The sequence below is a fragment of the Lipophrys pholis genome (assembly GCF_963383615.2).
Source record: "Lipophrys pholis genome assembly, chromosome: 4".
NCBI lineage: Eukaryota > Metazoa > Chordata > Actinopteri > Blenniiformes > Blenniidae > Lipophrys > Lipophrys pholis.
The window spans coordinates 26,021,340-26,040,333 of record NC_137637.1 but is presented as its reverse complement, the minus strand read 5'-3'; the positions used below and the strand labels follow the sequence as shown (position 1 = coordinate 26,040,333).

General features: G+C 41.7%; 1 protein-coding gene across 4 annotated transcripts in view; it reads right to left on the bottom strand.

The window, feature by feature from the left end:
- The window catches only part of tox2 (TOX high mobility group box family member 2), a 97,215-nt gene extending 80,167 nt beyond the window's left edge, over window positions 1-17,048 (bottom strand). For 2 of the 4 annotated variants that reach the window (XM_080461013.1, XM_080461014.1), the window contains exon 1: window positions 16,690-16,812. In XM_080461013.1, the coding sequence (XP_080317139.1) occupies window positions 16,690-16,782 (93 nt within the window). In that variant the 5' untranslated portion in view covers window positions 16,783-16,812. Of the gene's footprint in view, window positions 1-16,689 lie in introns of all 4 variants that reach the window. The other 2 variants (XM_080461015.1, XM_080461012.1) reach the window with 2 other exon arrangements.
- Window positions 17,049-18,994: the final 1,946 nt, after the last annotated feature.

Genomic DNA, 18,994 nt, shown 5'->3' with positions numbered 1-18,994 from the left:
CTCCGCTGAGCCCCCCGCGCACGACTCAATCCTGTCCGGGGAGGAAAAGACGTCTGACATGGTCATGGATATTTCACACGCTCACCTATAGCCACCACTGACAGGAGAGGGCTGTAAAGTGCTGCTGATACCGGTGGGGCTCTGTTACAGTACACTGAGACATTTGGAGGAGATCCAAAAAATATGGAAAGGTGCTCCGGTCATCTCGCAGAGATTTTAGAGGCGCAGCAAGATGCTATCTGCCGTTCAGCAAAACTTCTCCACCACGGCCGAGGCGAAGGAGCTGTATCTCATTTTATGAATGACAATTCCTTCTTTTCTTTTTTTTTTAAGAGGCTGATTCAGTCCCATGATGTTTTAAAGGGGCCTTGCATATTCTGCGAACAGAAATGCAGCAGCAGAAAGCAGCTGCACAAAGTAAAAGTGAAGATAAAACACAGAATTTAAGGAAAAGTAATGTGGCCGTATGTGCATCATAGACAATGTTGTCCAAGAAGACAGAGATTTGTCCAACGAAGCCGCAGTGTTGTGCATTATATAAACAAATACATGAATGCATAATGAGAGGCCAAAATGAGCCAAGCAAAGCACACTGAACAAATCCCTCAGGGGAGAGGAAATTATGCAGAATAGACGAGGATACAATTCATAACAATATTGAAAACAGGGGAACTTTTCTCCTTCTCTCTTTTCATTTAAAATCCACGCTTTAAATGTAAAACTGCCCCACATGAACTGAGAGCACTTCTGCAGCAAGATAAGGATTTAAAGGGCTCGGCTTCTTCACAAAATTCAAAGTCTCGTTTTCAACATTATGGCCTGGAGGTAAGATATATAAACAAAATGTAAGCTACACTATGTGACGGTTCAAATATAATTGCCCGTGCACTCAACAGCTACGCAGGCAGCAAAGGCGAAAGCTTTGATTATTCAGTCCAGAAGATTGCCATTGTCATCACACTTTTTCTAGCTCAAACAATAATTCTGTGTCACGAGGTAATTCATTTTTGCATGGAGAGGCAATTGGCTGCAAAGATTGAATCATCAGCCCTTGTTTCATTTTCCATGTAATTAAATCAGCTATTGAAAAAAGCTATGTAAGCTGGCATACGATTTAGAAGGAAAATTTGCATTTTTAATCACAGTACATTACTTTAATAACTCAATAAATCCGTGGCAGCTGGAGCATCTGAGAATGTTGTCACAGCTACTTAGTTCTGCATTTGCAACTAATACAGGCTGATGAGAATCAGCCAGAGAAAGAGAGAAGGGGTGGGGGGGGTAAAAAGAGAAGAGCAAAAAGAAATCCAGCAGCCTGAGACAGAGAAAAGGAGAATCCAGAGAGATAGAAACAAAAGCATGACAGGTGAGAAATACTTAGAAGAAAAAAAAATGTTACCACAGACTGTGGCACGGAAAAAAAAATAAAAGGCTTGACGCTCTACTTGTCTCTCCTCTTTCAGTTATTACCAGTTAATCCCCAATTAGCTCATTTGTCACCTCTGTGTTGAACATGAGACCCGATTACCCTTCGTGTGGCTTTGTTGATTGGGTTTGTTTGTGCAGCTTAGCAGTAAAAGTTGCCAAATACCCCGAACAAGTCTGAGCGACTTCAGCAAATCTCACTTAATTATTAAAGGATGTCAAAAAAAAACAAAAAAAAACTTGAGTACCTCCAGATGCACGCGGCACACAACCGGGCGGCATGAGCCAAATTAAAGCCGGTTTACACCAGAAAGAGCGCGGACTCTTCAAGGTTGTAGCAAAAAGCAGAAATGTTTTTATAACGTGAGAAAACCTGGAAGTGCTGCGGAAAGATCAAGCTGGCGGATGGTTAGCGGACCGTCCTCCTTCTTGGTCCAAGCCACAATACTTTCACAAACATTGAAGCTCGCCGGACACCACTGATGATTTGTTCAAACAGCTTAAAGCCGGGGTGTCAAACATGCTGGTCATGGTCCAAAATCCGGCCGAGAGGACGGATCAATCCGACTCTGCAAAGTGGAGGGACACGTTCCTGCATTTCTATCCTTCAGATTCTTGTTCCAGCACATCTGATTGCACCGAGCGGCATGTTGTTGTGCTTTCGTAAGCCCTTGAAGGTGACGCAACCTTTAGATTTATATGCGTTCCAAGATGCGAGCGTTCACAAAATGTACCTGGTTTGTCCTCTGGGGGCGGCACCGTTTTCAGTAATATTCATCAAGTACCACTGACATGCGGAACTGAATAGCAGATGGCAGCGTAGTTCGTAGCCGAGAGGTTGGTGTTGTTGCAGTAATGCTAGTCAAATTACGAAAACGCACCCCGACTTTTGTGCTACATGCAGAATTTCATGTTTTTCTTTAGAAAATTCCCTTCTGACGATGACAGATTTTGCAGAAAGTGCCGAAAACACAAACATTTTCAGCAAGTACCTTGCAGTATATCACTCATGAAAAACTCTGGAATTGTTGACATTTACAGGTTACTTTACATTATTTTACCAGTCTTGCACAGCTGAGAATAAAATGTGGCTCCTGAATTAATGAGCTAGCGGTCATATAGTATTGACACGTTTTGGAAAAATCCCAGTTGAGAGCTTCGTGTTTACGTGACATCGGCGTTAAATGATGAAATAATAGAGCCGATTCACTGACAATCAGCTGCGACGGCAACAATGTGGTGGGTGGAGACACGTTATCAGCTCACCTGCTCTGGCTGCAGAAGAAGGTGGTGGCAGACGGCCATATTTCTCTCTCCCCCTGGCTTCATACTCACACTGGCTTGGCTGTGCTCTATCTTTAGTTTTGTTATATAAAACAAATGTATTTTTAGGTGTAAACTGTGTGTGTGCTCTTCCCTCCTTTGTCCTCCAGACAGATCGTGACAAAATGTGGCAATCCAGCTACAATTTTCCTCCACCACGTTGACAAATTTTCCCATGTGTTCACGGATGTTTTTTGTCCACTCATCAGAACCATAATTTAACTCTGGTAGCAGCTCATGTGGCTTGTTTACAACTTCTTTGGCAAGATCCTTCTCATTCAGTTGCTGAAGCCTGTTATTTGTCATGTGATAAGGTTCACTCTTCTGCAGGTGCGTTAGAACAAATGAGAGGTGTGTGTATGTGTGTGTGTGTCTGTGTGTGTCTGTGTGTGTGTGCGTGTACACTGACTTTATTCTATTCTTCTGTTTTTCTGTAAGCCTGCACAGTTGCTCAATCCGCCTCTTTTTGTCTGTTAGATAAAGATCTATCTTTCCATCGCCGCTTCCTCTTGTGCACGTGTTTGTTTTATCCTTCCTTACACAATTACGAGCTGCTATAGTAGAAAACCCAGATCATTATACGGTGTTTCTCAAAGAATCGGTTCAGACACAACACACACACACACACACACACACACACACACACACACACACACACACACACACACACACACACACACACACACACACACACACACACACACACACACACACACTTTTGCTTCAATGTATCTGGCTCGGCATATAAACAACACAGAAACAAAAATAATAAAATAAAGCCTACGCTCCATTAAGATGTGACTTTACATTCAACATGCAGGAGACATGAAAGCATGAAAGCATCGTGGCGCCGAGTCAATGCCCCGGAGGTGAACTGGCATACGTTGTGTGCCCATTGCTTCTATCTCTGCAGCACCATCGAGAAGACTGAGCAGCCTTGTCTCCACTGATACACAGCTTTTTGATTCACTTAGCAGGCTTTGTCATGTGCATGCTGGATTAAGCCTCTAAAAATCAACTGTGCTGCATGAGTGCGCACGCACGCACGCACGCACGCACACACACACACACACACACACACACACACACACACACACACACACACACACACACACACACACACACACACACACACACACACACACACACACACACACACACACACACACACACACATGCATGCTACAGCACCCACAAACCCACAAACAGCCATTAGCACGACAGTGGTAGACCCCCGCTAATTAGCTCATCATCGGCCTCGCTTGGTGGATCTGGTTTCAAAGAAGACTTCCCCAAAGTGTCACAGTATGAGGATGGGATTACGGCATCGGACATACAAGTATATTTGCCGGCGCTCTCCGGGGACAAGTGGCAACACACAGAAGTTCTTCTATCGACTGTGTGACTAACACTAAAATAGCACCCAAAGAGGCTAAGTTGATTTGACAGAACACATACAAGGAAAAGCTATTATAACGCCATGCCAGGCTGATTTTGTGAGAACGGCTCCGCTGGGCAGCTCGATCCATTTGCAGATCAGGCAAAAGTGGATCAGAGGCGGCTGGATTTTTTTTAATACTACACAGCAAACGCACAACAAGTCAACAACTCACATTTGTGGTTCCGTATCTCGGCGCTGGTTCCCCCGTCTCTCTCTTTCGCTCATAACACAATTGTCGAGACATTTTCCACGCTGTTGTGACCAATCAGAAATTGCTATTATTATGCAGCCTAAAAATTGCTGGAAGGGAAACCACGAAAGTGCTGTTGAAAGGGAAAAGGTACAATTTCTAAGGGGAGAGAAAAAGATAATCCTGAGAAAATGTTGTCTTTTTTGTGGTTATTCCTGGTGGTCATTTGAAGAAGTGGAAGATCAGTTCGTACTTGATAAGAGCCAAAACAACCTCAAATGTCAACTATGGCTCATTTTATCAGACGCAGCAGGAAGGAAGTGAGAATACGGATCTATTTTTTTAAATATTTATCTATCGAGTAGTTTCTATGTGTTATGATTAAATGCGGAGTGAATAAACATTTTAGGAAAGGGAGCTGCAATGCCAATATTCTTATTGGCTTTATGGTTACCTGGACAATATTTTCGATGTACCTGCAACTTTTGTATGGGATAGGCTTTCAGTCCATATGAAGCTGGAGTTTTAGGAGAACAGAACTACAAATTGTTGAGTATTTAAAATGAAGCTCCATCTTTCCCCTGACGACCAGCATGTCTTCTTGTTCTTCTCTGGTTCTGCGGTATTTTACACGGCTCATACGGGCCTGGTAGATATAGTACAGCATGCGAACCGGTTTTGTGTGGACAGAAATGTTTTTGTAAATGGAAATGTTTACTGTGCAGTCTGGCCTCATAGCGAGAATACATGCGGACTTTGGGGGTCTTTCTGTTGAGTGTGCATGTTCTCCCTGTGCATCTTACAGAAAATGTCCATTTGAGGCAAATAAGTGATCACATAAAATTTCCTGTAGCTGTATTTCTGTGTTTGCGCTGTGCTGGACTGTCAGCTGAGTTCCAGTTGGATGTAAATAGAAGATAAATGAATTGATGGACACTGGCACCACACATGTATACCTTGGTAATGCTCAGCAGTCCATCACTATTGTGCAAAATCTTAAATCCTACATTCACCCTTTAATGTTTTTCACATGCGGGCTTTATTTTTGGGTCATTATTTTTAAATTAGAGCGGTTTGTATCGTCTGCTGCACGTTTCAGTAAGAGCTGGTTACATTGTGGAGTGACAGAGGAGCCTTTTGAAAGATTCACACACTCTATATGGTAAACAGCAGTCTCTCAGACCAACAACTGAGGTTTACATGTGACTATATATAAGCATTATTACAAAGTCTGCTCCTCCACCGTGGCCTTGTGGTTTCTGATGTGGCAAAGCCAGTGAAATGGCAGAGGAGCCAATCTACAGTTTATAACTCAACCACACATTAATAATGAAAAAAAAAAAAATAGATTACAGTAAATCCATGGTTCAAAAGCTGCATACCTTTGAAATGTCAAAGGGGAAACCACAACGGATAACTCATCTCAAAACTCATTTCAACTGCACAATGCAAGCTGTATTACAAAAATTCAACAGCCCACTGTTCCCTCCAGGTATTTTTTAGCAAAACACTCTATACATTTTCATTTGAGATGATAAAAAAAGAAAAAGAAATTTACTTTTTTTTTTTTTTTCTTTCTGTGGCAAGCAGCCAAACCAATTTAATTATATTCCAAATGGGCGCAATCTCAACATAGGGACCAGCTCATGTTGTATTTCCCAAACTTCAACACCCTCCTTGACTTTCTCCAAGTAATTGAAATCTTCCACTCGCGTCATTATGCTGAGCAGCAGAAAGTACAACAAACCAAACCAAGAGGAACAAGGAGATCTGGCGCTCAGAGCGAGCCGCTTTAGCCAATTTGTAACTTCATCAGCACGTCTTGATACAGTTTCTGTGAAGTCAATTAAAAGGATATTAGGTGGTGTATACCTACAAAGAACCGATGCCTTTCTCCTGCCAAAGTGCTGGTTATTACCCAACGTCTGGTGTCAGCGGAATCCTGTCGAAGTCTGATGAGAGGTCACCACTGTGCAGTTTGGATTCGTTTTCCTCGCCACGAGTCACGTCCAAAAAACACAGAAACAACCCTTTTGATGTGAAATTGTTCGTTCGTTACGAATCAGAATGCGACGCTTCTGCATCTGAAAACGATCAAACTATGCAAACGACAGCCTGTGATGCCAGGAGGTAATGTTTCACTACAAAAAAAAAAGAGCCAGAACGGTAGCAATTAAGCACACAGCTCCAGATAGCATGACAATTTGGATCAAAAAAAAAAATAAATAAATAAATAAATACATTAAAAAATAAATAAATAAAAGGTTTTCCATTTTGAAACGTTTCAAATTATTTGCCTCCCACATTCCCACCACTGCAGCAATGATGAATATTTCTCCAATTAATATGTCCGTCTTTGATAAAACATCAAAAGATGCTTTAAAACAGCTTATTGGCAAATCGTTTAAAGTCTCTGTGGTTTTTTTTCTTTTTTCTTTCTTTCTTTCTTTCTATTTTTTTTATTTTTATGGCACAGACAAACTATAATCTCAGAGAGGCCCTCCCATCTACCCGGTGGGTAATTATGGGATGACAGGCAAATAAATCATGTGTTCAGACAGGCAGTATGTGTGCATGTCTGTGTACACTATAGCCCAGAATAAGGTCCTGCAATGACCAGGCATGGCATCAGTCACACATTTCCTTGTTTGCGTCAGGAAGTCCTAATAACTGTCTGTAAAAGGCAACAGAAATCCCTCAAACAAGGTAGTCCTTCCATTGAAATAAATAGATATTATAAAACAAACCATTTCACATGTGAAATCTGTGAACCTTTAAGCAATTATCGCTTTATTTATGTACACTCACCCACACCTCTCTCACTCCCTTGCACTTTTTTTTTTGTGTATCATTGAATCGGTGTGAGAGCTCAGCCACATGCCAGTGCCTTTGTGTCAAAGATTAAGTGAAACCAGGACTGCCAGCATTGCTGTGTTTGCACAGTGGATACACTCAGTTTCAGCTGCACCAACACATCACATACCAGTCAACACACAGAGGCCTGACACAGCTTCTGCAGTGTCGCTCCTGCACCACGACTAATAATAAGGAGAGCATGCACATTGGGAGCAAAAAACTTGAAACATTTTAGGGGTAATATCAAGCTCAAGTTAAAGATAGGAGTAAAAGCTTTTTTTCAATCTGGGTTCAGCACTGATATGCAAAAAAAAATGGGGGTGGGGGGGAGAAATGCAATTACATCTGCATCTAAGTATAGGGTAGCTTTTCTATAAGATTAAGTGTTCGTATTATACTAGGTTGTCACTGAAAATAACTGGGTTGCAAAGGCTGACTATCAAGTCACAGAGACAGAAATTCCTGGAGAGAAAGGCAAAGCTACAATGAAAATATTATGAACAAAGCCCAAAAGTGCCAGAGGTGGTTTACAAGACTGAGGCAAAAACGGGGCCTGGGGGGACTGTGGGTTTGTAGTGATAGGGAGGGGAGTCATACACACACTTGGCTCGGAGACAAACGGCACATGGCACAGCACCAATCCTCGGCGGCCTCACTAGCTGACGAACTTCCTCTGCAACCCAGAAGCAACTAATCGTGATCTTTAGAGATGTCAAACACCCCCTGAAAAAGTAAAATAAATGAAGCTCGTTGTCTTTCTTATCACTTTTTTTTTTTTTTTTTTTTTTTTTAATTCTACGTCTTCGCGATATACTGTACCTTCGGAAAAGAATGGCCGTGATCACACACAGCGTCAACTGTTAATACTCAACAAACCCTATACTGCTATAAAGTGCAGTAATTTGTGGGCTGCTGCTGCGCAACAACAAGGCTGCATTTCTGCGGTCTGTGTTCACATTACCACTTGTGTTTATTTATACTGCAGACATGTGTGTACATGCTTGCATCTGCATGTGTGTGTGTGTGTGTGTGTGTGTGTGTGTGTGTGTGTGTGTGTGTGTGTGTGTGTGTGTGTGTGTCTACTACCTGTGAGAGAGAGTGCATGTCTCTGAATGTGTGTACTCAGTGGGCCCATGGTCTTTGACTGTGGACCTGGACCAGCCGTCTCCAGTTGTGTTTGCACAGGACATGCCTCAGGAAGCTAAGACAACTGTTCATGTTTGCCCAGGCTTGCGAACCTCTTTTAATACACTGGACAGCTGCATTCCTCGACACCGTGTTTATGGCTGTTTTCATACATTCATCCTATGGAATCTGCTGGATCACCGCATCTTCGCTGACCTATTCTTGAGAAACACCCAACGCGCCGAGGAGTCAAAAGAAAAGAGGTGTTACACCTCAAACGGCACACTTGTGTAAAGCGCAACATTATGCGCGTCAACTATTTCACACAACAAACCAGCAATACAACAAGGATTAGGCCAACTGTCTCCTTCTGAAAAAAAAAAAAAAAAAGTTGACGATGAATCCCCAAACATTCATTTGAAGTGTCAACAAATCAAACTAACGTAGATAAAAAAAATTAAAAAAAAGTCTGTCCATTCCAGCCTTGTGATATTCAGAATACCGATCATCTATTGTGTCTGCAAACTGTCCAAACTTTCACAGTCCGAATCTGTCAAGATGCCCCAGAAACTGCCCTTGCCCCTTTTTTCTTCCACTGCTTTGTGTTTCATATCCTGCCCATCGACTTTCCCAGTGAGATGAAATGAAAAACAAACTGTTGGATGAACTGTGAGATCCCCGCAGTATGGCGAGTGTGAAAGCGAGAGATGATGAGCTCCGTCTGTGCTTATTTGAAATGTTGATATGGTTTTCTCATACAATGGTTACGCTAATTTATGTACCAAAGCCTGCTTTACACAAATCTGCCAAGGCCAATAACAGCACTCATAATCTCCTGCATCTCGAATAATCACTTTGTGGTCTATTTGTTTATGAATGAAATGAAGCAATTATCCTAATGAAGATCGGCTTTCTTGCTGGGGGAATTGCAGCATTCTGCACAGTGAAAATGTTTTGCCTTTGTTGCCTCCATGTTGGCATGCTGATACCTTAATCATAAAACAATAGGAACAAGACAAATTGCCACAGTACGATCATTTGGGACATGCGTTTCACAGTTGGGATCCTAAAACCGTCGCGAAAAGAGACAAAGAGTCTCAACAGTGCACTTCCTGACCTGGTGTCAAAACCACCGAGCATGTGAATTTCTGCTAAATGTCAGCAGCAACAATACATTCGGTTGTTGAGTGAATCAAAGACAAAAAGTTGTGGAACAAAACGTTAGAGCAGTTTGAATCATCGAATTGACTTTGACCTATGGTTACAGAAAAAGCCTCTCTTTCAACGACTTCTTGTCTTGTTTTGGAATGTTTTTACGCTATATGATTTTGTTTTGTTTGGGTTTTTTCTTTTTTTTTTAACATATAAAGACCACATTGTGTAGATGTCAAAGGGACACTTCACTTCATACAGCACAGCCAGCAATACAGTAAGGATTGCATTAGAGGGGGTATTTCTTCCCCCATTTCTGTGCTGATGGAAAGCAGACGAACCTGCTTTGAAATGCTCCAGTAGCACAGAGAAATACAGTCAGTTTTCACTTCTCATCAGCAGCCAGGGCAATGAACAGGCCATTGAAATGGTTAAATGAATCAGATAAAGCAGATCTCTCTCTCTCTCTCTCACTTTCCTCTTCGTTCCCTCTTTCTCTCTCTCTCTCTTACACACATACATGCACTCACATTCTTCAGTGAAATCCATCAATCAGCATTTCATGCAGTTTGGGTTTGAACCACACCAAATGCACTAAAACAATAAACGTCTGTCTTTCAAGTCGCTATCTGGACTGGAACACATCTGGTGGCAGGGCTCATTTTGGTTTCCACATCGTTGAATGACATTACAGACTCAATGGCGAGCTCAAAAATAAAGTACCCCTAAAAAAAAAAAAAAAAAAAAGAAATCTCTCCATTTCTCCTCCATCCACGGCCCTTCTTTCTCTCACTCATTGCTCTATCTTTATGCACACAGCAGTTCTACTTCCCCCTCCCTTCACTAACCAGCTAACCTCTCAAACGCTGTTCAACCACCCCATCCCCCAACCAATCAAGAAGTGAATATAAAACAGCACAAGGAAACTGGGCTGCTAGAGGGAGGGGGGTGAGCGAGAGAGAGAGAGAGAGAGCCAGTCAAAGCGATTGCTACTGAGAAACCACTGGCCTCCTGAGGTGAAGACAGTTTAAACCACCTTGGCACAATGGACTGGACTTTACTAAAGCCACAAGGGTTTGAAACACACACCCAACACCCAGCTGAGGATCCAGGAGTCAAGCCTGGCTGTACTATTTTGGCGTTCAAGGGGCTGTGACGATAATTAGGGTTAATGTGATTTAATGAGGGGCACGCGTTTGGCAAAGTCCGGGCAGCTAAGATCCACAGTCAACGTCAAAATTGAAATTACTCTGACATCTTGTGATGCAGCTGGGTTTTGCAGTAAGTTCCAGTTTACTGTGCTTGTCACCAAGCTTTAAAAAAAAAAAAAAAAAACCTGCTCTCTGTCTTATCCCTCAAGCAGCCTGCTGATTTTCTTATAATACACTTACTGGGTGATAGATTCCCGTGTGAAACCAGCACAGAAATGATTTGCGTAGCAGTACTACATCACCAAAGTATAATGGGAAGAGTTTTAAAAAATGCACTGTCATGACTCAATTCTTGGTGGTTATTAAAATCAATCATCAACATAAATAGCCTGTTTCTAAGGGCCTTGGTGATTAAGTAGCTAACCAGGCAGGATAAACTATAGTATCTATTTTCAGCCATACATGACTTATGACCCTCTTAACACCTCTAGTAGCTCTGAGTCATGTCTGGTCTAGATTATAAAGTACGGTGCAGAGAGACGAGAGTGCTGCACAGTCCGGTTGAAGCTTCGCAACCTTCACTGTCCTGCAGGTTAAACTCAAGCCGACAGGGGTTTATTCCCTGTTATGGACAGCTGCATTCTTTTTTTTTGTGTGTGTGTTTGTTCTTCGTACAGACAATTGTCCTTAAAATACCCCTAGAAATCTGAGGTAAGTGCAGCTATACAATAGAAACTACAGTATCATTGATGTGGGAGTACTGGGGGTTTTTCCTGTGTTGTAACTATACAGTAACATAGCTGAATAAACACAAATTAATGATAAAGAATGCCGACTTCTGCAAGTAACTCCCCCTTTTCCTCTTCACCTGAAAAATAAATGCAGTCAGCATTGTATCGCTCACTCCTCTCTTTGTTGTGTTTTATTTAACATGTGATTTAAAAACCCTCGTAAATAGCTCACTTTCCTCCTACTGTAATGGCCTGTGCACACAACGCTATCTGAGCCCCAACTGCTCCAGAGAATAACACTGTAGCTACTTATCATTAACTCAAAGACACAATCAGCCCCGGGCGATCCGGCTTCCCTCCATAACCTTTTGACATTGCTGCTGGGAAGGTAAATGAGAGAAGAAGTTGGATACGGAGAGGGGGAGAAGTGAGAGGACCGAAAGACTTGATTGCCAAGAGTGCCAGGAAGTGGCAAAGACCAGAAAACAACATCACAAAGCGCAGAGTCTTTAATGGTTTTTATAAGGGAGAACTGAATATAATGTTCGTTACATAAGCCAGTGCACTTTGAGTTAACCACCTGCAGCTGCGTTAGAACAATGAATGCACCACTTTTGAGAGTTACCAGTGAAGTGCAGTGCGACATAAGCTGCATTTTCTCCCCTCCAGTGTGCATTTGAGCCATGCATGGGTTAACATTTTTCCCAGTGAGAATGCTTGGGATATTGCAACTCGGACTGGCCAGTCAGCAGAATGTTATGAATGGGCACAATGAGAAAAAAAAAAAAAAAAAAAAAACCAACTCCACGCCGTCGACCCAAGAATGCTTTCCTCCATGTAATTAACTTCTTTCTGTGTACAGAATGAGGCACTGCTGGAATAACCCTTATTTTTCTGTTTTTATTACAGTCATGTTTCAAAGATAGGGTGGATATATATATATATATATATATATATATATATGAAAAAAAAATCTAATTCTGAGAATTCAACATGGAAAATAAAATTATTCTGTCCATACTTTGAAGTATCCCATGACTAATATAGTGATTTGGACAGTACTGGAAATGGAATGGACCACTTGAAAGGGGGGTGTTACGTGCTCTGCAAAAGCAGGCATCATCAGTGTTTGAGTGGACAAATGTCAGCTGCTTGTTACTTACACTCCTGGAGCAGTGCACAAAGTAAAACAAGGGACAATCAACTTCATGTATAAATGAGAGCTATCTTGTTAAACATGCTTTGCGCATTTCGCCTAAAGGCATATTAGCAATTATGTATGCACCGGGGTTCACACATGCAGGCATTTTTAGTCCTACACAAAATACGCTTCCGTATAAATAAAATACAGTCAGTTGGAGGAGACTTCAACGATGTAAAGAATAACATCTGCAAACCATTGGATTATAAACCTACTTGTAACTACAGTATAATTACATGAGAGGCTCTCTCTTGGGCACTGTGCTCTTAGAGGAGAAAAAGAATGAGGAGAAAGTGGAACATCTACAGTAATCTATCCAACTTCATTTCACCGGAGTGATTCTGCCCGGGGGTATGCACAAGTCATAATGCATTTGACAAATAGTCTCCCACTAAAACAGGCATTTGCAAAGAAGTGGCCTTCAGCGCTGGTATACACAGCTGAGTGTACGCTGAACAAACAAGCCTCCCACTCAGCGAGGAAAGATACAGAGAGGCTTCAAAAAGATTAGGAGAAATCTTGGGCGAAAAGTAAAGATGACTCACAGTGATTGTGCAAGTGCAGGACAATGCAAGTTGGACGGAGTTAAGAAGAGCAACAGAGCCGTGGGGTTCTCTGCGAAACACAAATCGATGCTTTTTCTGATGTGTTGTTCTTTGCATTGTCCTGAAATGTTGACTCACAGGTTGTTTTATGAAAAGCTTCACAATGAAATAAGGAGAAGTACAATTAACCCCCTTTTTTGTCCAAATATAATCCCCCTCTCATTGTGTGTTTGGATTATGCAAGATGATTTGGATTTGTTTGAAAAATAATCATATTATACTTAAATGCCTGCTTATTAGGTACACCTAGTATGACTGGAGATAACAGCCAGTAGTCGTGAGATAAATCCTTCATGAAGATTACAGTGTTGTTTCAGGGAGGTGCTGAAGCAACTTTAAGACTACAGGATGTACTTTGCGGTGTTGCTGAACTGAATTGTGTGGCGCTGACAGGTGTTTCTGATGTTTTATCCTCCTCGTTACAACTATATAACTGAGGATCACTTCGATTACTATGACGCATCAAAGTTCACAAAAAGCATAAAACATTCAATAATGTGTGAGGCAAGATTTACTTGAGCAAGTTCAAACTGAGGTGATTTGTTGATTTTTCTTACCTAAATGAAAAAAGGTCAGGTGCATTCATGCGTCTGTATCTTTCTTCTTTTTTTTTTTTTTTCCCTGTCAAAATGATCTATTTAGCTGCCATGCATCAATCAGCCATCGCTGTGAATGTTGTCAATCGGCTCCAACCATTTTCAGCTTAAACATTCTTTACGTGCCTCCAGTTTTAACCCTTTCAGGTGCGCAGCTGAATGACCTAACGTCTGAAAACTGTTTATGCAAAATAATTCACAGTCATCCATCGGTCACACTCTCAGATAGATGTGTTTTCAGTTGACACCTCGAGAACAGGAAGTAATGGGCTTTTATAAATGGATCTATGTACTTAGCATTGTGCTTACTTCCTGGTGTGCTGTGTGGTACACGCATACTGTAAAGTAGCACACAATCACACCAGCTATTTTTTTCCACTGTCTATAATTATTAAGCCTGTGTAAAGTGAAGATGATGCGGGATAAAACAGGAAACGCATGGACTTAATCCATGTGCTGTATTCTTATCCTGATGTACACTTAGATTATAACCTACCTTCAAAACTAATTTCAACAGAATCAATTTATTTTTTTTTTTTTACAAACATCTGATGCAACCGCTATTAGAAATAAATAATACATATATTTCAAAACACAGGTATCATCAAATCAAATACTAGTTGTTGCAAGTTAGGATGATTGAAACCAATGAGGCCCTTTCAAACACAATGCAATCAACTGTATTCTGCTCCTGAAATGAAACTATCATATTGATGAACGAGTGTTTATACGTCATATGAGGCTCCTGTATCATTATTCAACAGCTATGTGCAGCAGCAGCAGGAGTGCAGTGCAGATAATGTGTCACTTTACATCTTAGTCACAGCTGTTACTTTAGTAATGACAACGTTATACGATTCTGTCCTTGAAACCCAAACCTGCTTCTCACTGGGCCAACAGGCTCTACGCTCCCTGAATCATGATAACTGGTACAGTTCATTGTGTTAATACTACGAGACCCGGGGCATCGCCTCTGTCAGTAAGCAGCAGGTCTTCCTGTGATCTTTACACATCTGCAGCAACGTTGTGTGTGGCTGTGTGCGTCTTAACACACAACTGGGAATTTACAGCGTCTTTATCCGGGCCGGAATGAAGAAAAACAGCTGTTTGAGAGGGGATTTTGCAATTAATGGGCAAAAATAAAGATGCGATTTGAAGTCACGTAATGATGAGGTTCTCTTTGAGCTGCAGGTTCAGAAGTTAAGGCATGACTGTAGTGGATGTGAAGTGCTTGTGCATTGTAATCCAAACCCCCTCTGCAGGCGAGTGTTTTGTGAGCGTGGGTGTGAGAGTGTGTGTGCCTGTAGAGCTCACTGTGTGTGTAACATGTATACATACAGGTGCCTGTGTGTATGAACAGAGGAGATTAACAACTCAAATATTGTACTGTGCTATAACGTTTCACTTTGTCATCAGTAAATGTTAACTGCCTGCTGGCGTCCCTCCAGGTGCAAAGGCAAGCAAACCCTTTTGAATGGCCAGGGGGTGCATAATGCCTCCTTCCAGCACTGCCCAGTAGTCACTGGCCAATGTTTACACAAGTTTTACTTTGACCAGAGGAAAAGAAACCTTACTGCCTCTGACTTGGACTATATAGCAGGCATGTGCGCACATTTCTAATGCTTAACTGCCAAGCCTTGTTTTCTGTAAAGCAAAGTATTTCCACTATAGAAAACAGTGAAGGCGAGGGAATCTTTTACAGGAGGCCTGAAGACTTTAAACTGCATTCCCAATAACTATGCAATTCAAAAAATTAATTCATGGCGCTAAACAAAAGCTGAGTCCAGCAGATTTTTTTAAAACTTTGTTGTTGTTGTTTTTTTTTCATTTAAATAGAAGCTGGTGAGTAATAAATAATTCATAGCATGTATTTGCACTTCAAAATATAAATAAAAGAATCCATCAATAATAAATACTGGTTCGTGTGTTCAGGGGAAATTCATGAGGCAGGTTCTCCTGTCAGACACGATATGAAAACAAAATCTTATCTAATAAAAGTCAATTGTATAATTCTTTAGAATAAAGCTCATCGTGAATAATGTTTTTCTAGGTGTCTAGTGAATAATCATTTCCCCAAAAGGTAATTAAGTCTATTCTAGTGATTTTGGACTTTGGTGCGTAAAGGTGTTGACAGCCAAGCGTGCACGAATCGGAAAGGCAATACTCTTCATTAAAATACTTTTTTCAACTAACGAGGACAAGTGAGATATCATTTTTGATGCAGACTGTTCCGTCGCAAGATGAAATAATACACGTTTCAGGTGTCATGAATGGCCCTGGACGCATTGCAAGCTGTCCGTATCACATTTTGGGCGCAATCGTGATAATTGTTGACTGGCCCGATTGTGAACTGACCATGTGGGAACATGGTGCGCAGCAGAAAGCCCCCAAGTATGCTTCTGCATTTCAATCCCAAATGTTTCTTTTGTGGCGTACAAGTAACAACTTGCCGGTGTATATCTAACAATCCAAAATTGTACAATCCGTTTGAAAAGGTTTAGTCGGAGAGCGTTTGCCAGTTTATCCCAATGCGCCACAGAGACTCGTGCGCTCCAAGTCTGCGCACCGGACATGCTTCTGCACAATGCACAGTTTTGTTTTCGAAATGTGTTGTTGTTGTTGTTGTCGCTCTGTTTAACTAACACAAACACAAACCTGCCTTCGGAGCAGGTGTCGGTGGAGCCTTTTGGGGTTGCAAGCACACACGAAAATGTAAGAAAGTTGGTTGATAAAGCAGCTCGCTCCACTCAGTCATCCCACGGGAACCAAAAGAGTGCATCACTTCCCACTAACAGTGGCACTGTGTCCGGATCGCATGCAGCGGACGGTGTGTGGAGCACAGCATGTAATCAATACACTTCTGCGTCGTCAAGGGAAAGTAGTAATAGTTTACCTTGTTGGAGTGGTAATAGTCCAAACCGGAGTCAGTCGGTAACGTACATGAACCCACGCTTGAAGGGGGAGCTGGATAAAATCTGACGTCCATCTCAGAGTCCGCAAGACTGACGGCATGAAAGCGTAGCTCCCAAAAAAAAAAAAAAAAAGAAGAAAAAACCTGTGCGACTTTTCTCTCTCTCTCTCTCTCTCTCTCTCTCTCTCTCTCTCTCTCTCTCTCTCGCTCGCTCTCTCGCTCTCCTGCGCGCACGCACACACTCGGTTCGTCTCCTTTTCTCTCTCTGTGCAGGCTTTTTAAAACGGAGGGGAAAAAAGTAGTAGAAGAAGACGAGGAAGGTGAACGAGTCTCTCCAGATGTTCAAGTCTTTATATCCGCCCTGCAGTTACTCCTCCACTATCTGGACATCGAGCAACGGTGATGCTCACTGTGTAACATCCCTGTAAAGTTCACTTGGAAGAGGAGGGAGGACGCAAGAGGTGCGGCGCGCCTCGGTACTAGTCTCACAAAAACTAGGAGGCAAGTTGTTTGACAGCCGAGTTGCAGGTGAAGATGCAGAATTGATCTTGTCGACGCGGTTTTTTTTTTTTTTGTTTGTTTGTTTTTCCGGACAAAAAAAATGAAACAAATATAAACGCCCGTTCTCCGTCTCCTGGTTTCCAGACGCGCTGTAGCTTTGTCATGTGGGAGCGCTCTGATCCATCCATGCGTTCCCGTCCACTCAGCGCCTGCTCGGCTGCGACCTCTACCGGCCAGGAGAGGGAACGGCAGCAGGAGGGTCAGTGGGGTTGTGAGGATTGACAGGGCGCCCTGGAGAAAGGAGCCTTTTTAGTTCAAGTGACTTCTCGTTTGATCAGCCAGTAGCGCAATTCAAATCTAAGTCGATTCCAAGATATAGACCGTGTGTTTCTATCTCTTCTGGTACACAATACGATCCTGTTTTTGATTTTTACTTAAGAATATTGTGTTTTTTTTGTCAAACACAGATCTGATGCTTCATGTACTAGAGTTTTACCTGTTTATGCTGTTTGTATTGTTTGTGTTTTTTTTTTTTTACATTCTACATATTTTGCATATTTTGTCATTTTTTTCATCTTCATAAAGCCTTGGTGGAGAGTCGCTGCATTTCACTGCTGTTGTATGCATATGTGACACACACACACACAAACACACACACACACACACACACACACACACACACACACACGCGCGCACGCGAAAAAAATCTAATCTAATCTGATATGAATGTCCATCCATCCTAGCATTATCAAATTCATTGTCATGGAACTGATCCCAGCTGACAAGGGATGAAGGCAGGGTACACCCTGGACAGGTCATCCACAGAGCAAATACAGCGACGTAGACAATCACAGTCACATTCATCATTTAAGCTCAAATGATTGTGGGATCAATCCGGGGTAGCAGGAGAAAAAACATGCAACTCTGTATTGAAAGGCCTTAAAACCGAGACTCAAACTCGGGGGTCGTCTTGCTGTGAAACAAGGGTGGTAACCACAAGAAACCTGTCCAACACAGGACATATCTCTTGAAAACCAATGTTTTGATGTGCATCTGCTCCTGCTAAGCATCAGTTATTTTCTTGTATTTCTTCAGTGCATGGTAAGAATGACAATAAAGCAGAATTAGATTTGAAGTCCATTCAACTCAGGCTCATTAGGTTAATCAGGCTCAATTAAGAACTAATTGTTTGTTTTCTACACCAAAAAAAAACCCCCAAAACTCTGACCTTGTCATAAGGCTTTATACTCTGAAATGATTAAATAATCCATTGGTCTCCTGTGGGAACAAGTCTTAATTGACTGAAAATTGTTACAAAACCGAATATGGAAAATATCAGTGCATTCTAAAATTACTATCACGTTTGTGCCTTCATAATGTCACTGACTGGTCTGTCAAGATGTCTGTTAACACAGATGCGACAGCGTGGAATATTAGCAATGACACAGAGAGTCAGTGAAGAATAACACGGAGGACTAGAAAGAAGCCAATTTTGTCCATAGTTTGTATATTTTCATACAGCAGGAATGCCGGTGATATGTGATCTCCTGACTGTGTAGATTGTAAAAGGCTGTAAAAGCAAAGAAAAGGGAGATACTCTTGAAATTCCTTGATCTACACATAGTCACATCACTTTCATATTAATGGCTATGCTTACTTGAGTAATTCAGCCCGTAAAGTTAATCTTACGATACATTTTATTCCCTGTTTCACTTACTCCACTTCTGCCCACAAATATTTCAGGAATGCATTTTTTTTTTCTCTTCACTTATATTCACTTAATTTT